This window comes from Orbicella faveolata, unplaced genomic scaffold (genome assembly GCF_042242905.1).
Source record: "Orbicella faveolata isolate gen_17 unplaced genomic scaffold, um_ofav_v1 contig_27, whole genome shotgun sequence".
Classification (NCBI taxonomy): domain Eukaryota; kingdom Metazoa; phylum Cnidaria; class Anthozoa; order Scleractinia; family Merulinidae; genus Orbicella; species Orbicella faveolata.
The window spans coordinates 9616820-9638887 of record NW_028301555.1 but is presented as its reverse complement, the minus strand read 5'-3'; the positions used below and the strand labels follow the sequence as shown (position 1 = coordinate 9638887).

General features: G+C 40.5%; 2 protein-coding genes and 2 pseudogenes across 4 annotated transcripts; 3 read left to right on the top strand and 1 right to left on the bottom strand.

The window, feature by feature from the left end:
- The first annotated feature begins 390 nt into the window (after positions 1–390).
- Positions 391–12481, top strand: LOC110048038 (uncharacterized). Of its 2 annotated transcripts, none has more exons than XM_089296570.1 (5): positions 391–493; positions 5903–6417; positions 6525–6692; positions 7303–7398; positions 9616–12481. In XM_089296570.1, exons 2-5 carry the CDS (start codon positions 5916–5918, stop codon positions 10821–10823), a joined length of 1974 nt encoding a protein of 657 aa, XP_089152696.1. In that variant the 5' UTR covers positions 391–493; positions 5903–5915; the 3' UTR covers positions 10824–12481. The 2 variants fall into 2 exon arrangements, with proteins under 2 accessions (XP_089152696.1, XP_089152695.1); XM_089296569.1 differs by lacking the exon at positions 391–493 and adding an exon at positions 2802–2915.
- An 872-nt stretch (positions 12482–13353) lies between these two features.
- Positions 13354–14844, bottom strand: LOC149107513 (uncharacterized; annotated as a pseudogene).
- Positions 14845–15476: 632 nt separating this feature from the next.
- Positions 15477–16922, top strand: LOC149107512 (putative bifunctional amine oxidase DDB_G0291301; annotated as a pseudogene).
- A 2113-nt stretch (positions 16923–19035) lies between these two features.
- On the top strand, positions 19036–21603 carry LOC149107511 (putative bifunctional amine oxidase DDB_G0291301). 2 transcript variants are annotated; one of them, XM_089296705.1, is made up of 2 exons: positions 19036–19230; positions 19702–21603. In XM_089296705.1, exon 2 carries the CDS (start codon positions 19776–19778, stop codon positions 21159–21161), a length of 1386 nt encoding a protein of 461 aa, XP_089152831.1. In that variant the 5' UTR covers positions 19036–19230; positions 19702–19775; the 3' UTR covers positions 21162–21603. The 2 variants fall into 2 exon arrangements, with proteins under 2 accessions (XP_089152831.1, XP_089152832.1); XM_089296706.1 differs by lacking the exon at positions 19036–19230 and adding an exon at positions 19313–19434.
- The last annotated feature ends 465 nt before the right edge of the window (positions 21604–22068 follow it).

The window sequence follows — 22068 nt, the reverse complement described above, 5'->3', positions numbered from 1 at the left end:
GTATCCCTCTTTCGTTGTAACAGTTCCCGTTGTCCTTCAAGAAGTTCTTTACAGAACAGAATTTGAATATTATGTCAAGAGCTGTCTGGTTTACAAGTGAACATGTGAAAGATCATATATTTGCACTGCGGAGAAAGATATGAAAACATGATTGATCATCGCAGTTACACATACACTTTAAGCAATTGTGAAATTAGAGCCTAGAAAAAAAAATCAGGCTTCAACGGGCTTCAAACCCATGACCTTGTTTACTTTTTTTTTCGGTTTCATCTCACATAATGATAATTCACTTTGTTTAAGTGTCATAACAATTTTAGCTCTGAAAGCTTATTGGGACACATTTGATTGGCATCGACCTGTCAAAATTAAACCGAAGTATTCATGGCTTTTTGACTTTTACATTAAAGCATCCTGCTTTCGTTGCAACAGTTTTGATTTCGTCATTCAAGCAGAATCTCTTGACTACCTTGCTGTCTGACGGAAGTTACAACCGGTAAGGACATACAAGTAGAAGTCGTGTTTTTTTTGGCAGTTAAATAACTGTTCTTGGTATCAAAAGGTTAGGCATGTTACAGCTGACAGTCCAGGGAGGGGTCATTGACGCTAGCATAGAAAAGTACCATTTACTGTCTTAAACACTGAAGCTCTACTATCGACTTGCCCGAGGTTCCGAAGATAACAGTCCATAACAGACTGTTTTCGAAACAAAGTGCAAATGACTTTGTTGGCATCAGCTGCAAGAAAGGTTGAAAATCTAGAGGTATATTATTTTAAAGACGCCTGGTCTAATTCTAAGGAAGAAGTTAACTCTTAGTGAAGGCAAGCTGAGTGTCATAAACAAGGCATTCGCGTTTCAACGCGAGCTTGATTAGCGACCTTCCTTGTTGAGCTGATCCAGTCATTTCATGGCGGAAGTTGCCTTGCAAATGCAGCTAGTAAGGAATGTTCAAGTGAATTTCGGCCTCTAACAACGTTAACTATTTGATATTTGGAAAGGGACTTTGAACTCCAACCTCCCATGAACGAATGAAAGACTTTATTTCAGTGTCAATGGTAGTTAGCTTAAAAAACGGTAATTGGGCACACTATTTACATATATCCCTCCCCCATGCGACGCATGTGCAGCTTTCATCTCCGACCTCCCATCCCTCCCCCCACCATCACTGCTGGAAATGGACTCTAAGAGAGAGAAATAATATAACTCTTTGGAAAAATAAATTTCAACTGCTTCCAATCGAGCAGCAATAAACCGTATTCGTTGTGAAACGATTTTTGGTCAAACTTAGCCTCCTATTTAGGGAGTCACATAGGAAGACTGCAATCTTCCTCTTTCGGATTCCTCTCTCGCTTCCCTTTGACCATTGCCTATGGTCGGCGTCTCAATGGACACTGTTCTGACAGTAACACTGCTGTGCAAAATGATATTCCGCCCGTTTAGTTTAACGTTCTTAATATAGACTGCATTTTGTAATTGGGGGAGTGCCAGTCTAATTCAACTCTATTTCATTTACATTGTGACGTGTTTGATTGATTGAGCTCTTATTCCCTCTGCTATTCCACCTCAATCATTCTCTGGAGTAAATGTTTCTAAGAAATGAAGTAATTCTCAAAGACTTTGTAGTGGGGGAAGGGGGAGGGGAGGGTAAAGGATTACGGAAAATGAGTTGTCTATGATCATAAAATTAGACCTAGCAAGTAGTCCTGTTTCACCCTTTTAAATACTATTTTCTTCTTGAAACGTCTTAGTCTGAAAGTCTTAATTTATTGTTATATGTGTACAAATTTTAATGACCGGAGCAGGTGGCTACATTCAATTTTACAGCCGCTGTATTTCCGCCGTTCTTCTGAGAACCCTGTGACTGATGTCAGTTGACATACGAGCAATCTAACCATCCCAAGTGTTTGGAAACTGCAAAGTTACCCTTTAGAGTTCCAATTAGCCGTCCACCAAGTCCGTATGGGCATGTGACATTTAGTGATCCCCCTTTTGGGCCCTCAGTAATGACTGATCCCCCCTTTCTGTTATTCTAAAAATTAAATGACTCCGCCTAAAGTTCTCCGCCCCTCCCCTCCCACCAGGCAATAAATAATGACCGCACCCTTACATTGTGACGTGTTTGATTGATTGAGCTCTTATTCCCTCTGATATTCCATCTGAATCACTTTCTGGAGTAAATTTTTCTAAGAAATGAAGCAATTTTCAAGGACGCGTTTTATAAGCTTCGTTCTTTAGCGTTCGTGATAGAAGCACACTTGAACGGTTCCAAAAGCGAAAGGGCATGGCACCTATGACGCAATTTGCGAATTACGCTTTCTATTATGCCAAGTGTCTGATTCAAATAAAAACAGACCCCACGCCAAGCACAATAAACATCCTGTTTTCTTGGTAACAGTTACGTTCGGAATTCAAGCAGGAGTTCTTTACAAAATAGAATTTGAATAGTAGGTCAAGAGCTGTCTGGTTTTGAAGCCCTGGCTGCAAGTCCACTAGTGCAGCTTTGAGCCTCATTTTGTTTAAAGTTGCTCGAATTTCCAGCTTGCTTGCACAAATAAAACAGGTTAAATATGCAATTAAAAAACCACAGGGTTATAGCCTTATTTTGGACGAAAAAGTTATCGAGGTAAAGTTTCGTGATTAATCGAGACAACGTTAAATTATTTGTGTCCTTTGCGGTTTCATCTAACACAATGATAACAAACTTAATTCCAGTGTCATAACAAATTTAGCTCTGAAAGCTTATTGGGACACATTTGATTGGCTGCTACTCACTCATCGATCTGTCGAAATCAAACCAAAGTATTCATGGCTTTTTGACTTTCACAGTAAAGCTTCCTACTTTCGTTGCAACAGTTTCGATTTCGTCATTCAAGCAGAAACTCTTTACTACCTTGCTGCGTGACAGAATTTACAAACGGTAAGGATATACAAGTAGAGGACGTGTTTCTATTGGCAGTCAAATAACTTTTCTTGACATCAAAAGGCTAGGCATGTTACAACTGATGCAGTCGGGGAGGGGTCCTTGACGCTTGCATAGAAAAGTACCAGTTAGTGTCTTAATCCCTGAAGCTCTAGAATCGACTTGCCCGCAGTTCCGAAGATAACAGTCTATAACAGACCGTTTTTCAATGTGCAAATAACTATGTCGACATCAGCTGCAGCAAAGGTTAAAAATTTAGAGGTATATTATTTTGAGCGTAAAGATTCGGTGGACATGAAGAAACTTTTAAAGACACCTCGTCTAATGCTAAGGAAAAAGTTCATATTTAGACTAGGCAAGCTGAAAGTCACAAACAACGCATTCGTGTTTGAAGGCAAGCTTGATCATCAGCGACATCCTTGTTGACTGAATCCAGTAACTGTATGGCGGAAGTGTTTTTGCATCGCTAGCAGGCTATGTTAAAGCGAATTGCGGCCTCCAACAATGGTAATTATTTGATCTTTTGAATGGGGCGTATTCAGTTAAGGACGGTTGTCATTTAGTGAACGAAGAATGATGTGCAGCTTTGCACTCCAACCATTGTTTATAGGCTTTTTGTTTTGCAAGTTCAGTGGCTCGCTTTTTTTTCCTTTTTTGATATTTGTCAGCGTTCCAAATATATTCTAACACTCCAAATCCACCAATTCCTCTTCTGTTTGTGGTTCAACTACCTTCTCTACACTTATCCCTATCCATGAGCTGGTTTCACAGGAGACTTTGATTTTGAGATGGTGGTCGCTTAATGAGAGATGGTCGCATATGGAGGTACGAATGTACACGACTGTACACGGGAGCAGCGATGACGCAGTGGTGAGAGCGTTCGTCTCCTACCAATGTGGCCCGGGTTCGATTCCGGCCAGATGCCATATGTGGGTTGAGTTTGTTGTTGGTTCTCGCCTTGCTCCAAGGGTTTTTCTCCGGGCTCTCCTGTTTTCAACCGCCACAAAAACCAACACTCTAAATTCCAATTCCACTTGGATATAGGACCAACATGAAAAGCAGCTTAGGCGGAATTGGCTTCCTCTCCAGATGCTGTAATTTATTTATTATTTTATTTATTTTACGATTTGAGAAACCTTCAAAGCAAGCGAAGCAATTTCAGATTATTTTAGAGATTCTGAGAAAAGTCCATGTTATACGTCACGGCAGTCACGGCACCAGGACAAGATCGCTGGATATTGGCCAAGTTCTTTTTTGTAGCGTTTATGGACTGAGACGGAGTCGAGGTACAATATTTAGTCCTCTCGACCAAACAGGCTTGGTCAATAAAGGATTTACTATCATGGCATCTGCCTCGAGTTCGGAGAAGTCTTTGTTGCGGAACACAGCGTGTAATCCCTAGGGGACAAGATAGCGCCATCTTGCCCGCTCGTGTAGCCAATCAAAGCACAGGATTTGGTTTATCTTCTAGCCACATAATAAGATAATAAACCATACAGGACCAAGGATGGTTAAGGGAGAAGATTTAAAAAACGACAAACTTGAAAAATTTAAGCTAAACTTTTCAAGATGCTCAAACTGTGACGTAGCTCCCTTAAAGCTTAGCCTAGAAACTAGACACATCGATTTAGCGTTACGAGTGCGTTCTGATACAAAGTAGTTGTCACCTGATGCCTTAGACTTGCCAACAAGTCGACCTTTGCTTAATCCTTCGCTTATTCATCTCCCTCGAGCGAAGGGAGAGGGCAATCTTCGAGCGACGAAGTCCCGAGCGCGAGAAACCAACAGGCCAGGGAAGTATTATTGGATAGGACTTTTAGAAAGTCTACTGATGCCTGTGAACTTACGCCAACGTCTTTCGCTATATTTGCTTTGAAGCGCACCGCAGTCGTGTCCAAGCAGTCGGTCGAGATATTATCAATTGGTCAATCACCTCAGTAAATACAGATTTGTTTATCGCGACAATGCTAGTGCTCATCGTTTATTAAGGAATAATGAAAACAAATTAGTTCTTCCACAACCTCGCAGTGAAGAGAAGTTTTCCTTACAGTGGAGCTCAGTTGTGGAACAACTTAGCTATAGAACTAAGACAAGCAACTTCATTAACCGAGCTCAAGATTAAACTAAGTCGCCACAGTTTTAAGTAGATTTTTTCTACACGGCCTCCATGCAAAGCAGTTTGGGGGGATTGTCATTCTTTGATTGTAGTTATGAAGATAGGTACTGTAGCCAGTTGATTATCATAAATAGACTGATAGAAATACCTTGTTTAAATAAAGTTGTCATATCGTATCGAATGGATAAAATAGGCACATACGTCATGTCTGCACATAAATATGATACAGCGCTTTCCCCTTCGACTTCCCTTGAAACGTCACAAAAGGAAAACAAATCGAGAGAATTCTTGCAGTGAAGAGTATTATTATATATATATATATATAAAAAAAAAATCAAATTGCCTCAGAAAGATCCCAAAACTTGCAGGTTTTCTCAACCACCACCTGTTTCATTTAGACGTCACAAAAATAAACGCACCAATCAGAAGTGAAGGACTCTCAAAACAGACGATCATGCACGGTTCAATTCTAGCTGTTACCATACCATCCTGGGTAACCCTCGGAACCGAAGTCCAGTTTTTCGGGTCTGGGATGCTCCAGAGTATAAAACATCAGTTAAGGTCTTAGGACCATTCTGGGATGGAATAACTGAAGGTATTATAACAAGAATTGTTAACAATTTTGCCACTACTAAGTCTCCTGGCCTTTCTCTGTACTACAAAAACACAAGACAAGATACAACAAATCTTGACAAGAGATCTTGAGATTTTCACTTTTCTGACTAAAATTTGTTTACGATTGAATTTTTTTTACGGCTAACGTTTAAACTTTTCCAATTTTTACACCTCACGGCTAAATGTTTGCCCTGTTTTAAGGCTAACGGTTAACTCTATTGAGATCCTAATAGAAACTCTTTGATATCTACAGCTGGGAATTCACGATGACGAGACAGACAGATCGAGACGTCGCCAAGCGATTGGGCAGGGTTTTGTTAAAGAACGAACCAAACTGGATTACTGGAGATCTAGGGAACTATGTGAATGATGCACACAAAAGCCCACTCCCTACAGTGGCTATGTTTGCAGCCCCCAGAGAACCTCAAAAGGTCCATGAGGTCAAAAAGCCTAAGATTGAAAGAGATCAAGGACCTGTTCAACAGAGCGATCTTTTAAAACCACTACTGATGGATATCGCTAACGAGGGTCTAAATTATGCTTTCCAAAAATGGATCCAGAGCATGGAGGACCCTAAGCGGCATTCAAAGACGCAAAAGCCAAAGAAAGTGATTGTGGTTGGAGCCGGAATGGCAGGGCTAGTGGCTGCATTTGAGCTGGCACAAGTTGGACACGACGTAATGGTATTAGAGAGCCAGACGCGAGTAGGAGGCAGAGTTTACACCCTTGGGGAAAAAGATGGTTTTGCAAAGGGACTCCATGCTGAGGGTAAGTATAATAGTCGATTCAGAGAGAAGTGGTTTTATTCTTCCTATAAACTATCCGTAATGATTGGTTTCGTAATCCTTTTGCATTTTTATAAATGCCATTTGCAGCTGGTGCCATGAGGCTACCATGTCTCCCTGACGCGAAGACCAAGACCCATTTTCTCACAGATTTTTATGCTTCTGAGGAGCGGTTCAGCCTACCCTTGGCACATTTTGCCAACTACAGTGAGAAAGCTTATTTCAAGTTTTATAACGAAGACGCTGTTCGTGTAGAAGGTGAGCTTTATGATACATAAATAAAATCTACTCGCTAATGTTTCAACGTGAAATGTCTTCCATGGAAGCTTCCGAGCTGAGGGTAGCTCTGTAGTTTAACAAGTTTATCTCTCTGAGAATGAAATTGAGTTTTAGAATTTGGGGCTAGGCTTGACGAATGGAAGTGCAGTGGCCTGACCTTACAACACGACGCTGACTTGTAGATTTTTATACGATACAGCTAAATTTACATCATTTAGTAGGTATATAGTGAAGAACGGTTATATTTTGAAATGAGATGCTCTGACCTAATTCCCAATTCGTGTATTTAACCATTTTTACACCTGGGCGGGAGAGGCACTGAGAGAGGAAAGGGTCTTTATGACAAGTAAATAAAATCTACAAGTTAATGTTCCAGTGTCAAACGTTTTCCCGCAAAGTCGGTTGTAGCCCTCCTTAGCCAGGGGTAGTCCTGTAGCTTAGGAAGTTTATTTCAGAGTGAAATTGAGTTTTAGAATTCGGGGGCTCGATAAACTGAAGTGTAGTGGCCTGGCCTTACAACACGTCGCTTACTTACAGCTAAACTTATGTAAATTATGTAAAGGTAATCACCTTTTCGTGTATTTTACAGATTGGAATGAAGATCCTTTGACCTGGATGAACAAACTTTGGCCTGGATGGGATGCTACGCTAATAAACAATGGAGTGAAAGAGATCACAAGTATCGGTAAGTTTAAAACGCTGCAGCTGTCTAAGGTGGTTGCAAACTTCACATTTGCTATGCGCCATTAGTGTATTCTACAGTCACAGGAAGTGAAACATTTTCAAGCCTCTAAAATCCCTTGGTTCTACGATATCCCAACTGCCGTACACACCAATCCCAAAACAAGTCTTTCTTTGCTTTTAACACACATCGGAATCGCACGAAATTGCACTGCCCCAAGGAGGGCAAAAGAAAGTGTGAAACTAGACGCTCTAAGAGCGTTTACTCGGGCTTCGAACCGCAGTATCAAATCGTACTTTACGAAAACGCGTATTGGTCACAATAAAAACAAATTAAAGAATCAGGATATTTTAGCTCAAGAACTCCGCTTAGGTATTTACTATTCAAGTTGCTTCGTTGAGTATCCTCCTAATCCAATCGCAAGTTGTGAGTTTAAACCATTTTGGTTCAAGAATGAAGCACAGCTGTCTACGCGCTTATGGAGAACTTGTTTGCAAAGAATTTTCGAGGTCTTTTTACAACTTGTGGCGATTACATTGTACATGCTAGCAGAAATTGTACAAAGTTCGTTTACTGGTCGTGGCGATCCGAGTAAATTGTGCAGCTAAACATCTTTGCCGTGTTGCGATCTTAACGCCTTTTCACGAGTCATATTTCCTTTGGAGGGCGAATAGATAAACTCCTTCGCGAAAACCACAGCCCTATGACAAGGCGCAAATAGCATTGCACTTAATTTGCATAAACTTTCAAGTTGTGCTTTTTGCGGATAACTTCCGAGAATTTGCCACCCTTAACGTTGTTTATGAATAAATATTTAACCTACATATTTTTATTGAATCAAGGCAGGAGTATTTTTAAAAAGGAACTCATTTATAAGGGGAAATGCGGCATTCTGTTTTGCTATTTAATTTTGGTTTCATACTCGTCTAGTTCATGTCACGCAACATGATTTTCTTAAGCAGTCAGACACAGTTTTCTAAAAGAATTGGCGATTGCTAAGAGTGCTAAATATATTTGAACTACTAATGAAATAAATTTGGCTAAACCGGCTATCGTCAATGCAGAGAACATTGGTTCGTCAATAATCCCGCATAATTCCCCGCACAATGGAAGTTTTAATTTTCCCGCACAATTTGCCTCCAAAATCACAAACTATTTTTTTTCCTGCACCCTACTAGGAAGCCAACCAACTTGGAGGTAAGATATTTAATTCAAGTTACCGAAAGTCTAATCTTTACAAATTTGGAGATCGGCATATTGCGCGCGGTGCAAGAAACAAATCGCATGTTTTTAATGAGCTATCAGTCTAAAATCATTTTGGTATTCAGCTCGTTTTATTGCAGTATGATCATTTACTGCATTGTTCTAAATAATATCAGCAGTAGTCACATGCAATCATTGACTACCTATTTTGTCAGTGTTTTCGTAGTTTGAACTCATACCGCGACCGGCTCAGTTGTTATCTCACGAGAACGTTTCGAGCTTGACTTCTGCTTACCTGGCTGCCTTTCAAGCGATATAATTCCTGGACCGACCCTTTCCGAAAACGATCATCTTTGTATGCGAGATGAACGTATAAGGCGCGATTCTCACCAAAACTTTCTTCGCAAAACACCGCGTTCTGTATAAGCGCCCTGCGAACGAGCAATGTCGCGTTTCTCGTCCCCAGTTTCCATGGTCTATGCATGGAACGCCTGGGACCATGACCCTCCTTTTAGCGACCAAAACACTTGCATTTTATGACTCGGGCTTTCCTACGGAAGCCCGAGTAATAAGAAATAGAATTTACGGAGGGAAAAGTGTTGAAAACTCAGGATAGATAATGTGTTATGCCGGAAACCATCGGAATGACTTACTTAAAATGCGACTTTTAATTGCCTTTGTTCGGCACCTAAAATGCATCTAAAAATAATTAAAAGAGAAAGATCACTTGCTAGGAAGGAAAAAAACCATCCGATGTCTTTAGAACAGGCGAATTAACATACTAGCTGCAAAATGGATACAACTACAAACAAAAGACGATGATCTAAATCATAGTCTCTTGCTGCAAAGTACCTTTGTTAGTTTAAGATCATTTTGAATTAGCTTTGTTTAAGGCGCATCTGATCATATTCATGTCCTAATTTGCGCCATAGAAATATTAATTATTATTATTACTATTATTATTATTATTGTCTAGATGGCATCTTTGACTGTAATTTTATCTCTATCTAACTGCAGATGAATATTACAATCGCACCACTAAAGTTGTAACAGATCAACTGCTTGATTTGCTCAACGATCCCAGCGTTAAACCAAGCGATGCCTGGAATCAGTGGATTGATCTCTGGAGTCAGTTTTCACTTGATGGCTTCTTACAAAGTACCTACGAAGCAGTGATGACAAAAGTCGAGAAAAAAGTTCTCGAAAAAAAACAAAGCATCTCTTTGACAAGCCTTGAAGAGCTCAAGAAGTACCTTCCCTGGCCTGATGCTGCCATCACTGCCTACTCTGTCTTCTCCTACACAGAGCAGCTTGATCAAAGTCTTGTGCAATACCTCCGTGATCAACTGGGACAGTGGTGGTCATCAGACATGCACTGCATCAAAGGTGGGATGTCTTTGTTACCAGAAGCCTTCACCGAAAAAAACAACGGAGGATGGAATCCTGAAGTTTTCCTTCACGATAGAATTCACTTCAACCGTACAGTCAAAGAAATCATCTACAAATTTGACGAAGATGATACTGAAAATAATCACGTGGTGATTAAAGGCTACTTCAGCAACAGCAGGCAACCTTTCCAGGTCGAAGGAGATGCTGTTATCGTCGCAACTCCAATCAACATTCTTAGGCAGATCAAGTACACACCCCTCGATGAACACACGGAGCCTCCCCCACAGGATTTCCACAAGGCCATAGAAGACATCTTTACCGGTCCAGCAACCAAACTCTTCATACAAACTAGGACCAGATTCTGGGAGAAAGACGGCATCAAAGGAGGATTCTCCAAAACAAATCTTCCAATCGGCCAGCTCCATTATCCAAGCAACCTCACTGGAGAGCATCCTGGAGAAAAAGGCATCCTGTTGGTTTACACGTGGAAGACGGAAGCCTTACTCTTTGGCTCCCTGGATCCTACTACTGCTTTACACGAGGTAGTAGAGCAAATAGCCACAATCCACCCAGAGATCAAAGACCAGGTTGAAACGGGGGCCGTCTTAGCATGGTACAACCACCCAACCGCTCAAGGAGCCTATGCCCTACTTAAACCCACCCAGTACCAAAACGTTCGCTACCTCATGGAATACCCTATGGCTAACATCTTCTTTGCTGGTGAAGGCCTATCGTTTGCTTCGGGATGGATTCAGGGTGCCTTGGAGTCTGGTCTACGAGCAGCTTTTCAGTTCTACATTCGCAACGAGGGTGGATGGCCCAAGAAAGTGAAATGACTTCGCTGAACACTTTTACCTGATAATAGACTTGATAATAGACAATTAGTTTAAACTTAAGTGGAAATTGACTATTTTTTCCAGTTTAAATGTGTTTTTGCTGAGTTCAACACAAATGCTGAAAAGTCTTTAGTGTTAGGGTACGGACTTCCACTAATCAAGAAAAATGGGCGATTTTCTTTTCAAAGGTTTGTAAGCGAGAAAACAAAATCGATTACACTTGGCTATAGACGTTAAACCTAAGTGGTGTTTTTTTGTTGTTGTAGGGTCTTAATAAGGCGCACTGATAGCTAAGAACGGCCAAAATTTTAATCGTTTGGCGTAAAAAATATATAAAATTTGAACGCACGTTATGCTACCCCTCTTTTTCTTCTTCAGTTTAGCATCGTCCGGCAGACCCAACTTTTCATGTTTTCAAGAAAAGGAAAATTTTGCAAAAATTAACACGATTTATTAACGGCGTTTCTTACAGCTGAATACTTTTTGCCATGTTTTCGTTTGATTTTTACCACCACATCAATCTTGTCTTTTTTTGGACCTGCATTGCAGCCATGTTGATTTTGTGACCACGTCATTGTTTCCAGGCTCCACGGCAACGATGCTGAGTTACCGGGCCTCCTAGTTCCAGACCGCTCCTGATTTTTGTGTTTGGGGCTCATTATAATTAAAAATCATACCGACCGACCCTAAATCAGTTAACGCATTTGACGCTAAACGTAAAAAAGGGGGATGGGTAAGACGTTGAAAAAAGTGAAGTGAGTTAGTTGACTGTAAAAGCTTTTTCTTATCAATTGCCATTTTGAGTGTCGAGATCACTTGTTAATATTATTGTTGGGTGGCTGATAGATCCCATTTCCTTGAATGGTATTAAGAAAATGTGTCTCGCAACAACGGAAAGTAATTTTTAACTTTTAATTTCATTGAGTTATTTACAAATGTTTATTTGTTGGCCTGTTGTAGCGGCCATTACTTGGGTTATAAGAAAGAACGAAAATTGAGGAGGAAGAAAAATTTGTCTGCAAGAGAAAAGGAAGTCAGTCCAGCGTTTTCCTTTTTTGAAAGTCAGGGAAAATTGTGCTTAGCAAAACAAATATTTCTGTGATTTAACATATATTTTCAGGATTTTCAGAGTTGCCCGGATCTGACCAAAGATTTACATTCCCTAAAGAGAGAACAAATAGGTACTGGGTGTTCGCGCCGTGGTTTATTAACGTTAATTTCAATAATGTTAATGTTAATCTCTTTTGAGGAATTCTTTTTTTGTAAGGATATCAAATTTATAGACTGTTTTGCCTTTTGAATCCAACGTAAATTATCTCAAAATGAAGTTAAAGACTTTCTACTTTGCGAGATGACAAATAGTGTTTGACCCAGATGACACTCGAACATTTAAGCTAATCTGTTGCAAGTGCTGCAAAATTAAGAATATAAGAGCAGAAACCGACACAACGTAGGATGATTTTTTTTAAGGTGTAGTATGTTTCGGCTGGCCAAGGCAGCCTTCTTCAGGTACAATGAGAATTTTACATTGGAACGTGTTTTTTTGTGGCATATTTTCGTAATACCGGAAATACGTAAAACTAATTGACAGTGTAAATTAAAGATAGGTATACGGTAAAATAAAATAATGAAAGAACGGAATAAAAGGAAACAATTAATATGTTTCTTCGTGGTTGTTCTGACCATCGGGATCAGTTGTTCTGCCTTTTTGAGTGGGGTGGGGGTGGGGGTACTCCCATAAAAAATGGGAGGAGGTGTACGGCTCGCTTCCGGCTGAAACCCTTACCCTATTTATGACAAAAATCTGCTATTGTCCTTACCTTATTTATCACCTGACCAAAAATTCGACACCCTCGGCTGGCACAGTTGCCCTAAACATAATTTATGAACGACTTTTGATGGTGGTCTTATCGATAATGATCAGAAAGTAGCTTCTTCTAAAAAACGTACCCAATCCACCGTAGGAAAAAAGATGGCGGCTGCACATTTTACCACAATGCCTCGCGAACCTAACACAGCCCAAAAGGCACGAAGAAAGCCTTATAATTGCAGCATTTGTCTCTGTACAAAGGATATTAAGTACCCTAGGTGTGAAGATTTTATAACGTTTCTGTACGTTTTTATGAACGTTGTTTAGGTTTTCGTGCGCTAAGAACTATGGGTAAATGTACCAGACGCCATCTTTTTTCCTACGGAGGATTCAAGACTAGGATGCTAAAACCATACCCTATTTAGGACCAAAATCGATACCCTACCATACCGTACCATTTGGGGCCGCACATACCTTTATAGCCCATATAAGGGAGTACCCCTCCCTGGACACAACTCTAGAGGCAGTAAATACCATAAATTGTTGAAAAGAGAAGTTCGAAAAAGAATCAGACAGGCTTACTGGGACCACGTGAACAATACGTTTGAAGAATCAGATGGTGATCGGCAAAGTCCCACTTGACAGGAAAAACAGAGACAGGCCTGCATGGACTCCCAATGTGGTTTTTGTGGTTGCGTCGCATTATGAAAAGCCTTCAAATTATAGTTTTGCTCTTACAAGCATGAAGTTAGAGATTTACCTCTTTTGTTTGATATGATCGGAGGCTTTTTAAAAATCGGTTTTAGCAGAGGCTGATTTTCTATGAAACTCCAGTTTTCCATCACGATTTTGTTAAGTTTCTTTACTGCAGGGTGGTATGTAGTGACAAAAGGTAATAGTCTCTCTGCCGTTTTTTGTTTTTGCGGTTTAAGAGCCGATTGTCTTGAGTCAAAGATGACCTCTGACAGGGACCTTTCTATATATTTCTTCGGATACCCGCGTGCTTCGAGGCGTCGTTTGAAGTTTGCAAGGCACTCTTCAAATGTTGTTTTAGAAGAGTTTGTTCTAAGCAGTCTTATTGCTTCGCCTCTGATAAAACCTCTTTTTACCCCCGGAGGGTGGCACGAGGAAAAATGGGTATATCGAAAGGTTTCGGTCGGCTTGTAGTGTGTTTTGATGTCCAGGGGGGATTTTTCTGTGAATCTCTCTCCTTTGAACACCACTGTATCAAGAAAAGTTATTTCGTTCTCTGATATCTCGGCCGTGAATTTTATTGTTGGGTGGAATGTGTTAGCTTGTTCAATGAAACGATCCACTTCATTTCTTTTGCAGTCCCAAAGGGAGAAAACGTCATCAATTCAACGTTTCCATTTTCTTCGCTTGGTATAGCCCTTTTCACGCTTAATTTTTCTCATTTACATTACAATGTAATCCAACGTGGATACGAGGCAATTTCGGGCTAAAACTGCAAAATAGCCCGAAATTGCCTCACCTACATGCTAGATTTTATTGTAATGCAAATGACCAAAGGTAACCGTGAAAAGGGCTATTGTTTTGTTGAATTAAATTTGTTTCATCTCCGCCATGAATATATTTGCAAAAGACACTGCTATCTTTGTGCCCATTGCGATACCATTTGTTTGGAGATAATTTTTTCCATTGAACTCAAATGAGTTCTCTGTTAGGATTACACCAACCATTTCCCTTAGATAGCGCGTGGGGATCGGGAGATCAAAGTTGTGGAACGACTCATATGCTTTGCATACTATTTCTGTTCCCTCCTCTTGTGGTATATTTGTGTATAAGCTAGAAACGTCCATTGTTACTAAAATTGTGTCTTGGCCTATCTTTGTTTTTTCTATAAAATTGATGTTTTTGTGCGATAGGCTGTAGCAATGTATCCACAAAAGAGGATATTTTTTCAGTTGGGCCGTCACAACCTGAGATGATCGGTCTTCCGACCAGAATAGGTTTGTGGAGTTTTGTAAGCGTGTAGAAGATAGGAATTCTAGGCGGGCTGGTGGTTTGAGAAAGCCATTTTTTTGTCATGTCATCGATGTGTTTGCCTCGATGCAGTTTGTCAATGATCTGGTTGACCTTTGTTTGTGTGGTGTTCACCATCGGTGCTCCGAGAGGTTTATAGTGCTCTCTGTTCTCGAGTTGCACTTCAGCCTCTTGTATTTTGTCTGATTTGTTCATGATGACCGTTGTTGTTCCTTTATCCGTTTTTTTGAGGTTTATGGCAGAGTTATTCTTAGGCTCTTTTAAGCTGCCATCTCATTGCGTGACAAATTATTTTTGGGCTTATTGATTCTGATGTCAGCAAGTTGCGTTTTGACACTTTCTATATAGCTTTCAAGGGCGATAGATTGTTGAACCAGAGGCATCCAATTTGATTTGACATGAAAAGGATGTGGTTCTCTATCTTAATATTCGGAAACGTAAACCGCCTTCGCTTCATTCAAATCCCTTCTAAACGACTCAAAAAGACACAGGAACACAAGTAAATAAAAAGTACATTTATTTTTATTGCTGATAAAGTGCTGGGGTCCCCTGTGGTTACAAGTTACCTATACACGTATTATTTTTTATAAGGACCTTTTCATAAGAACGATGAGGCTGAGCTGAGATTAACTAAAATTTAAGAACATACCGACTCAGAAATTTACCCAGGTTCAACCTTATCTTAACTAACTATGCCCCCTTCCAGATATTTAGGCAATGTTTTATCTGTTCAAGAAAAGGAACGAAGCACTTTTCAAAGGCTTTTTAGCGGTATTACCATGCATATTATATTCTAAGGTTCACTTTTCAGCTTCTGTAATAAGACTAATAAATGCGCAATGGAACGTCTCCACACCCCACAGCGATATCTGTGCCAACTGGCTATCGAGTCAAGCAAAGAATGGGACAAACTCATGCAAGAGTTGAATGACAGCTCCCTTCAGTGGATAGAACAGGCTGCCTTTGGTTTGGCGATGCTACTGTCGTAAGCAGTGAGGGCAACATTGACAAGGCTGCAGAAAACCTCAAAGCGTTGGGAGTAACTGACTACGAATTGCTTGAAGGCAAAGAGGCAATTCAGAGCGATGAGCGGTTTTCTTTCATTTCGGACGCGGTTAACGACATTGATGACCCAAAAGCTCTGTATTTTGGTGATGGGGGCATCATAAATGTACCTGCCGTTATCGAAGGCCTTCACAAGAAGTTGAAATGTTCAAGTAAAGCTGATCTAGTTGAAAATGCACTTGTCAAACGCATTGATTACAGTTTGGATGATGAGATGAGAGTGTGGATCGATCAACGGCCGCAATACATCCGATCCAAGAAAGTGATCCTGACGCCTGGCAGCTATGTTAACAACGTCTTATCAGCTCTAACACCCACCTTCACGGAGAAGATCAACCACACAATCTATCTATGGAGCTCCACCTACTTCAACAGCATCCCTTCTTCGCCTTCAGCCCCAATGAAGAAATGGCCTATCTGGTACTTCTTTCGTCAGCCGAAAGAGAACGACCTAAACCTATACTACGGTTTTCCGAGCGAAAAGAAGCGGCCAGATTACGCCAGAGTTGGTTCAGCATTCACATCAAGCGAGAGATTTGACTACAAGCTTGACCCTCCAGACATTAGCGACAGGCCACTCGATCAAGACGTCCTAAAGTTCACTGGTGACTTCGTGAAGAAATGAATGCCTTCTCTTAGCCCCAAACTATTAGCTGAAGAGCATGCAGCATGCATTGCTGGCTTTGCTGAATCCAGTGATAAAGACGACGACGGCGTCGGTTTTGTTTTGGATTTTCTACCAGAAGCACGCAGTAATAACCGCATCGTCCTTTTCACAGGTGGATGGGGTATGAAGTTCGTGCCTGTCATTGGAAAGATACTTGCAGATTTGGCGATCAAAGGGGAGACAGAGTACAGCCAACTCATAAAGCCATGGAATATCAACCGTGGAGATCTCGTCAAAGCAGGTGGCACCACCAACATCATGGCCCAGCAATCGGTAAAACGTAATACCAGTTTGCAGCGAGCAGCTTTGTTCGAAAAGTGGCTAGGCCCGTAGGAGGAACAAATTAGTTGTGATATAGTAAAACGCTGCAAAAAATCCATTGGGAAACTAGTAGTGAAGAAAAATCAATAAGTTTTGGAATTTATTTGTTTAGTTATATATATTTCAACTTCCCTTATATTATACAGTCGTCCTACTGTCTGAAAACAGAAATGTCCTCAACGAACGTTGCACCAATTGAAAATGAATCACACAAAAAAAAACAAAAACAAAACGCCAGCGGAAACATGAATTAGTATTTGTGTACCGAGAAATACCTGTGCTTCAGTTGCTTCAATTGTTCCTTATCTTCTTCTGAAAATTATCCCGAATCTACATAATGGTGATCTTTGTATATCTCGTTAAAAAGGGCATTACGTAAAAGTTATCAGCAGTTGCTGAGCCAATTTTTCAATATATTAAACATTTTCCTTATGCATGCATGATAACATGATAGTTCAAACTTCTAGGGTGGAAAAATCTAGCTTGCCAGCAGCAAGTTCAAAGAGCTAAGACGTTTTACAGGTCTCCGTATATGGTTCTAAATTTGAAAGGCGAGAAGCCGCATATATAACCTAAGGGACTCTGAGGAAAAAACAGTAAGGCATGGCATTCGTGGAAAGCAGCTTTTCATTTAATTATTTTTCATTATTAGGTATAAGGTATTTTACAGCTAACGAAGTTTTACCGTGGATAAATAAAGATTATCTATCTAGCCCAATTTGTCGTCGACAGATGAATGATAAAGCCCTTTCACGCCCTTTTATTCATGCAGAAATATCAGATCGCCAGCGATGTTTTGGACGCTTAGTTTTCACGGACACTTTTCTAACTGTAACACTTCTGTGCAAAATAATATTCTGCCTGTTTAGTTTAACTTTCTGAATATAAAATATATTGTGTTTTGTAATTACGGAAGTATCATTGTAATTATAATTCATTGTATTTCATTAACATTGCGTACATGTGTGATTGATTGAATTCTCATTCCCCCTGGTATTCCTTCAGAATCACTTTTCTGGGTACGTTTTTGGAAGAATTGAAACACTTCTCAAAGACGTTGTGGTGCAGTTGTATGACGCGTTTTATAAGCTTCATTCTTGAGCGTTCGTGATAGAAGCGCAATTAAACGGTTCCAATCGTTTTTCAACGCAAGCTTGATCCCCGGCGACCTCCTTGTTGAACGGATCCAGCTATTGCATGGAGGAAGTTATTTTGCAAATGTAGCTAGCAATTAATGATCAAGTGAATTTCGGCCTCCAATAATGTTTTCAATTATTTGATATTTGGAAAGGGGCACATTACCTGATGGCGATCATTCAGTGAACGAGGTCATGAATGATGTGTAGCTTTGCGCTCCAACACGGTAGAAGAAATTCGATTTGTAAAGCGATAATTCTCAAAGCCGTGATGCCCTATAATCCAACCAATGTTGAACCGAAGGCAACAAAGACAACTTAAAAAGAAAAAGTAGTTCTTCTCAAAACGAACGCGTCCGGAATCTAATGTCGACGTTGTTGATAGCGTCGACTGACTTACAGGAGTTGACCGCTTCGTTGAAACAAGGATTTGCCCAGATGTTTCAGGATATGGATTTAACTAAGACTTTTGCCTTGAATAATGAACTTTAATTTGGTTGGAAAAAAGAAAATTTGGAAAAAAGTAGCCCCGCCAAGGTTTGAAGTAATCTTAAATTATAATTTATTTACGTTGTGACGGGTGTAATTAATTGAGTTCTTATTCCGTCTGGTATTCCATCCGAATCACTTTCTGGAGTTAATTTTCCTAAGAAATGAAGCAATTCGCAAAAACTTTGTAGTGCAGTTGTATGACGCGTTTTATAAGCTTCGTTCTTGAGCGTTCGTGATAGAAGCGCACTTGAACGGTTCCTAAAGCCATAGTTAGTAGTAGTCTACTAACTATGCTAAAGCGAAAGGGCATGGCACCTATGACGCAATTTGCCAATTACGCTCTGTATCATGTAAAGTGTCTGATTAGAATTAAAACAGACGCCGCGCCAAGCACATTAAGCATCCTGTTTCTTTGTAACAGTTATCTTCGTCATTCAAGCAGAAGTTCTTTATAGAACAGAATTTGAATATTTTGTCAAGAGCTGTCTGGTTTTGAAGCCTAGGCCCAAAGTCCGCCCATGCAGCTTTGAACCTCACCTTGTTTATAGTCGCTAGAATTTCCAGCTTGCTTGCACAAATAAAACAGGTCAAATAAGTAATAAAACAACTACAGGGTTACAGCCTTATTTAGGACGGAAAAGTTATCGAGGCAACGCTAAGTTGTTTGTTTCCTTCGCGGTTTCATCAAACACAATGATAATTCACTGTGTCCGAATTTAGCTCTGAAAGCTTATTGGGACGCATTTGATTGGTGGCTACTCAATCTTCGACCTGTCAAAATTACACCAAAGTATTCATGGCTTTTTGACTTCAGTTCACATTGAAGCTTCCTGCTTTCGTTGCAGCAGTTTTGACTTCGACATTCAAGCACAAGCTCTTTACTACTTTGCTGTCTGACTGAAGTTACAACCGGTAAGGACATACAAAAAGAAGTTGTGTTTTTATTGGCAGTCAAATAATTAATGGGAAATTCAACGTCTTCAAACGCCTGAGACGTGACATCTCTGACTCCTAACCATTAAGTCTTTTAGAGGGGGACATTGTGGTTTGCAGTATTGCGGTATTGGACAATTTTTCTTGCGGTATTTCGGTAATTTTAACCTCGAAATGCGGTCGGTATGTTACTTATTTTGTCTAAATCGAAAATTACCTGACCTAACGTTCAGTAACAAGTTCGTAATTGTTATTTCCGTGTTATTTTCTCTAAACTTTAACATACAGAGTACTGGTTTCGGTGTGACATTCCTTTTAGACTCGGTATTGAAGCAATGCGGTATTTAGCGATTGTTTTTGCGGCATTGCGGTAGTATCTGCCGAATTTGCGGTGTTCAGAAGTGCCCAATGTCCACCTCTTCTTTACACTTTGCATCATTCCGTTCACAGTTCATTTACGTCAGCAATTTAGACTGATCAGGAGAAGAGATCGCGTAAAGAGAACAGCATCAAAATAAACGATCATGGCTGCAAGTGTTTCTGAATTATACGACGTGATCGTGGTCGGCGGTGGCCCCATGGGATTATCCGCGGCGTACCAGTGCGCTGTCAAAGAGGGAAAGAAAGTAATGATCATTGAGCAGTACAAATTTGGAAACACATATGGTTCAAGTCCTGGGTTTAGTCGCCAATTTCGTATCTGCTACTCAGAGCGATATCTGTGCAAACTGGCTATCGAGTCAAGTAAAGAATGGGACAAGCTCATGCAAGAGTTAAATGACAGCTCCCTTCTGGATAGAACAGGCTGCCTTTGGTTTGGCGATGCTACTGTCGAAAGCAGTGAGGGCAACATTGACAAGGCTGTAGAAAACCTGAAAGCGTTAAGAGTAGACTACGATTTGCTTGAAGGCAAAGAGGCAATTCAAAGCGATGAACGGTTTTCTTTCATTTCGGACGCGGTTAACGACATCGATAATCCAAAAGCTCTGTATGTTGGTGATGGGGGCACCATAAATGTACCTGCCGTTATCGACGGCCTTCACAAGATGTTGAAATGTTCAGGTAAAGCTGATCTAGTTGAAAATGCGCCTGTCAAACGCATTGATTACAGTTTGGATGATGAGGTGAGAGTGTGGATCGATCAGCAGCCGCAATGCATCCGAAGCAAGAAAGTGATCCTGACGCCTGGTAGCTATGTTAACAACGTCTTATCAACTCTAACACCCACCTTCACGGAGAAGATCAACCTCACCATCTATCTGTGGAGCTCCACATACTTCAGTAGAAGCACCTCTTCGTCCGCAGCTTCAATGAAGAACTGGCCTATCTGGTTTTTCTTTGGTCAGCCGAAGGAGAACGACCTAAACCTATACTACGGTTTCCCGAGCGAAAAGAAGCGGCCAGATTACGCAAGAGTTGGTTCAGCATTCACATCAAGCGAGCGTTTTGACTTCAAGTTTGATCCTCCAGACATTGGCGACAGGCCACTCGATCAAGACGCCTTAAGTTTCACTAGTGGCTTTGTGAAGAAATCAATGCCTTCTCTCATCCCCCAACTATTACCTGAAGAGCATTCAACATGCATTGCTGGCTTTGCTGAATCCAGTGATAAAGACGACGACGGCGTCGGTTTTGTTTTGGATTTTCTACCAGAAGCACGCAGCAATAACCGCATCGTCCTTTTCACAGGTGGATGGGGTATGAAGTTCGTGCCTGTCATTGGAAAGATACTTGCAGATTTGGCGATTAAAGGGGAGACAGAGTACAGCCAACTCATTAAGCCATGGAATATCAACCGTGGAGTGCTCGTCAAAGCAGGTGGTACCACCACCATCATGGCTGAGCAATCAGTAAAACGCACCAGATTGCAGCGGGCCGCTATGTTCCAAAAGTGGGTGGGCCCACCGTAGATGTTAAACAGTAAAACTTGCCGAACAAATCCAATTGCGAAATTAGTCAGTGCCGAAACGTCGTGTTTGTAATCAACGGGCGTAGAGAGTGACATTTTGGATTTTATTTCCATTTACTTGTATGTTTACTTCCCTTATATATACCGTCGTTCTTCTTTATGAAAATGGACATGTTCTCAGTAAACGTCGCATCGATTGAAAATGAATCAAACAAACGCCAGCGGGAACACGAATTAGTATTTGTGTTCTGAGAAATACCTGTGCTTCAGTTGTTTCAATTGCTTTGTAACTTATTCCTAAAAATTTCCCGAATGTAGATAATAGTGATCGATGTGTTTGTAATTAAGAAGGGCATTACGTAAAAGTTTTCAGCAGTTGCTGATTTTGTATTGTTAGAATGCATGTCTCAGCTAATTTTTCAATACACTTCACTGGCATTTAATTTATGCTCTCATGATAGCCCAAATTGTCGTCAATGGATGAATGATGAAGCCCTCTAACTCCGCGAGACATACAGATGCTCTTAATTTCAAATCATGCAGAAAGACCACACCACAAAGTTTTTTAACGGAACGCTAATTTTTTAAGGACGCTTCTCTAATAGTAACACTACCGTGCAAAATAATAGTCAAGTGTAGTTCCGCCCGTTTAGTTTCACTTTCCGTATTTGTAATCACAGGAGTGTCATTCCAATTATCGTTCGCTGTATTTCTTTCACATTGTGCACATTTGTTAATGATTGACCTCCACTGTCTTATTCCCTCTGGTATTTCATTCCTGAGATAGATTTTTAGAAGAAACTGACAACTTTTCCAAAACGTTTTGGCGTCGTTGTATGACACATCTTATAAGCTTCATTCTTGAGCGTTCGTGATAGAAGCGCACTTGAACGGTTCCAAAAGCGTAA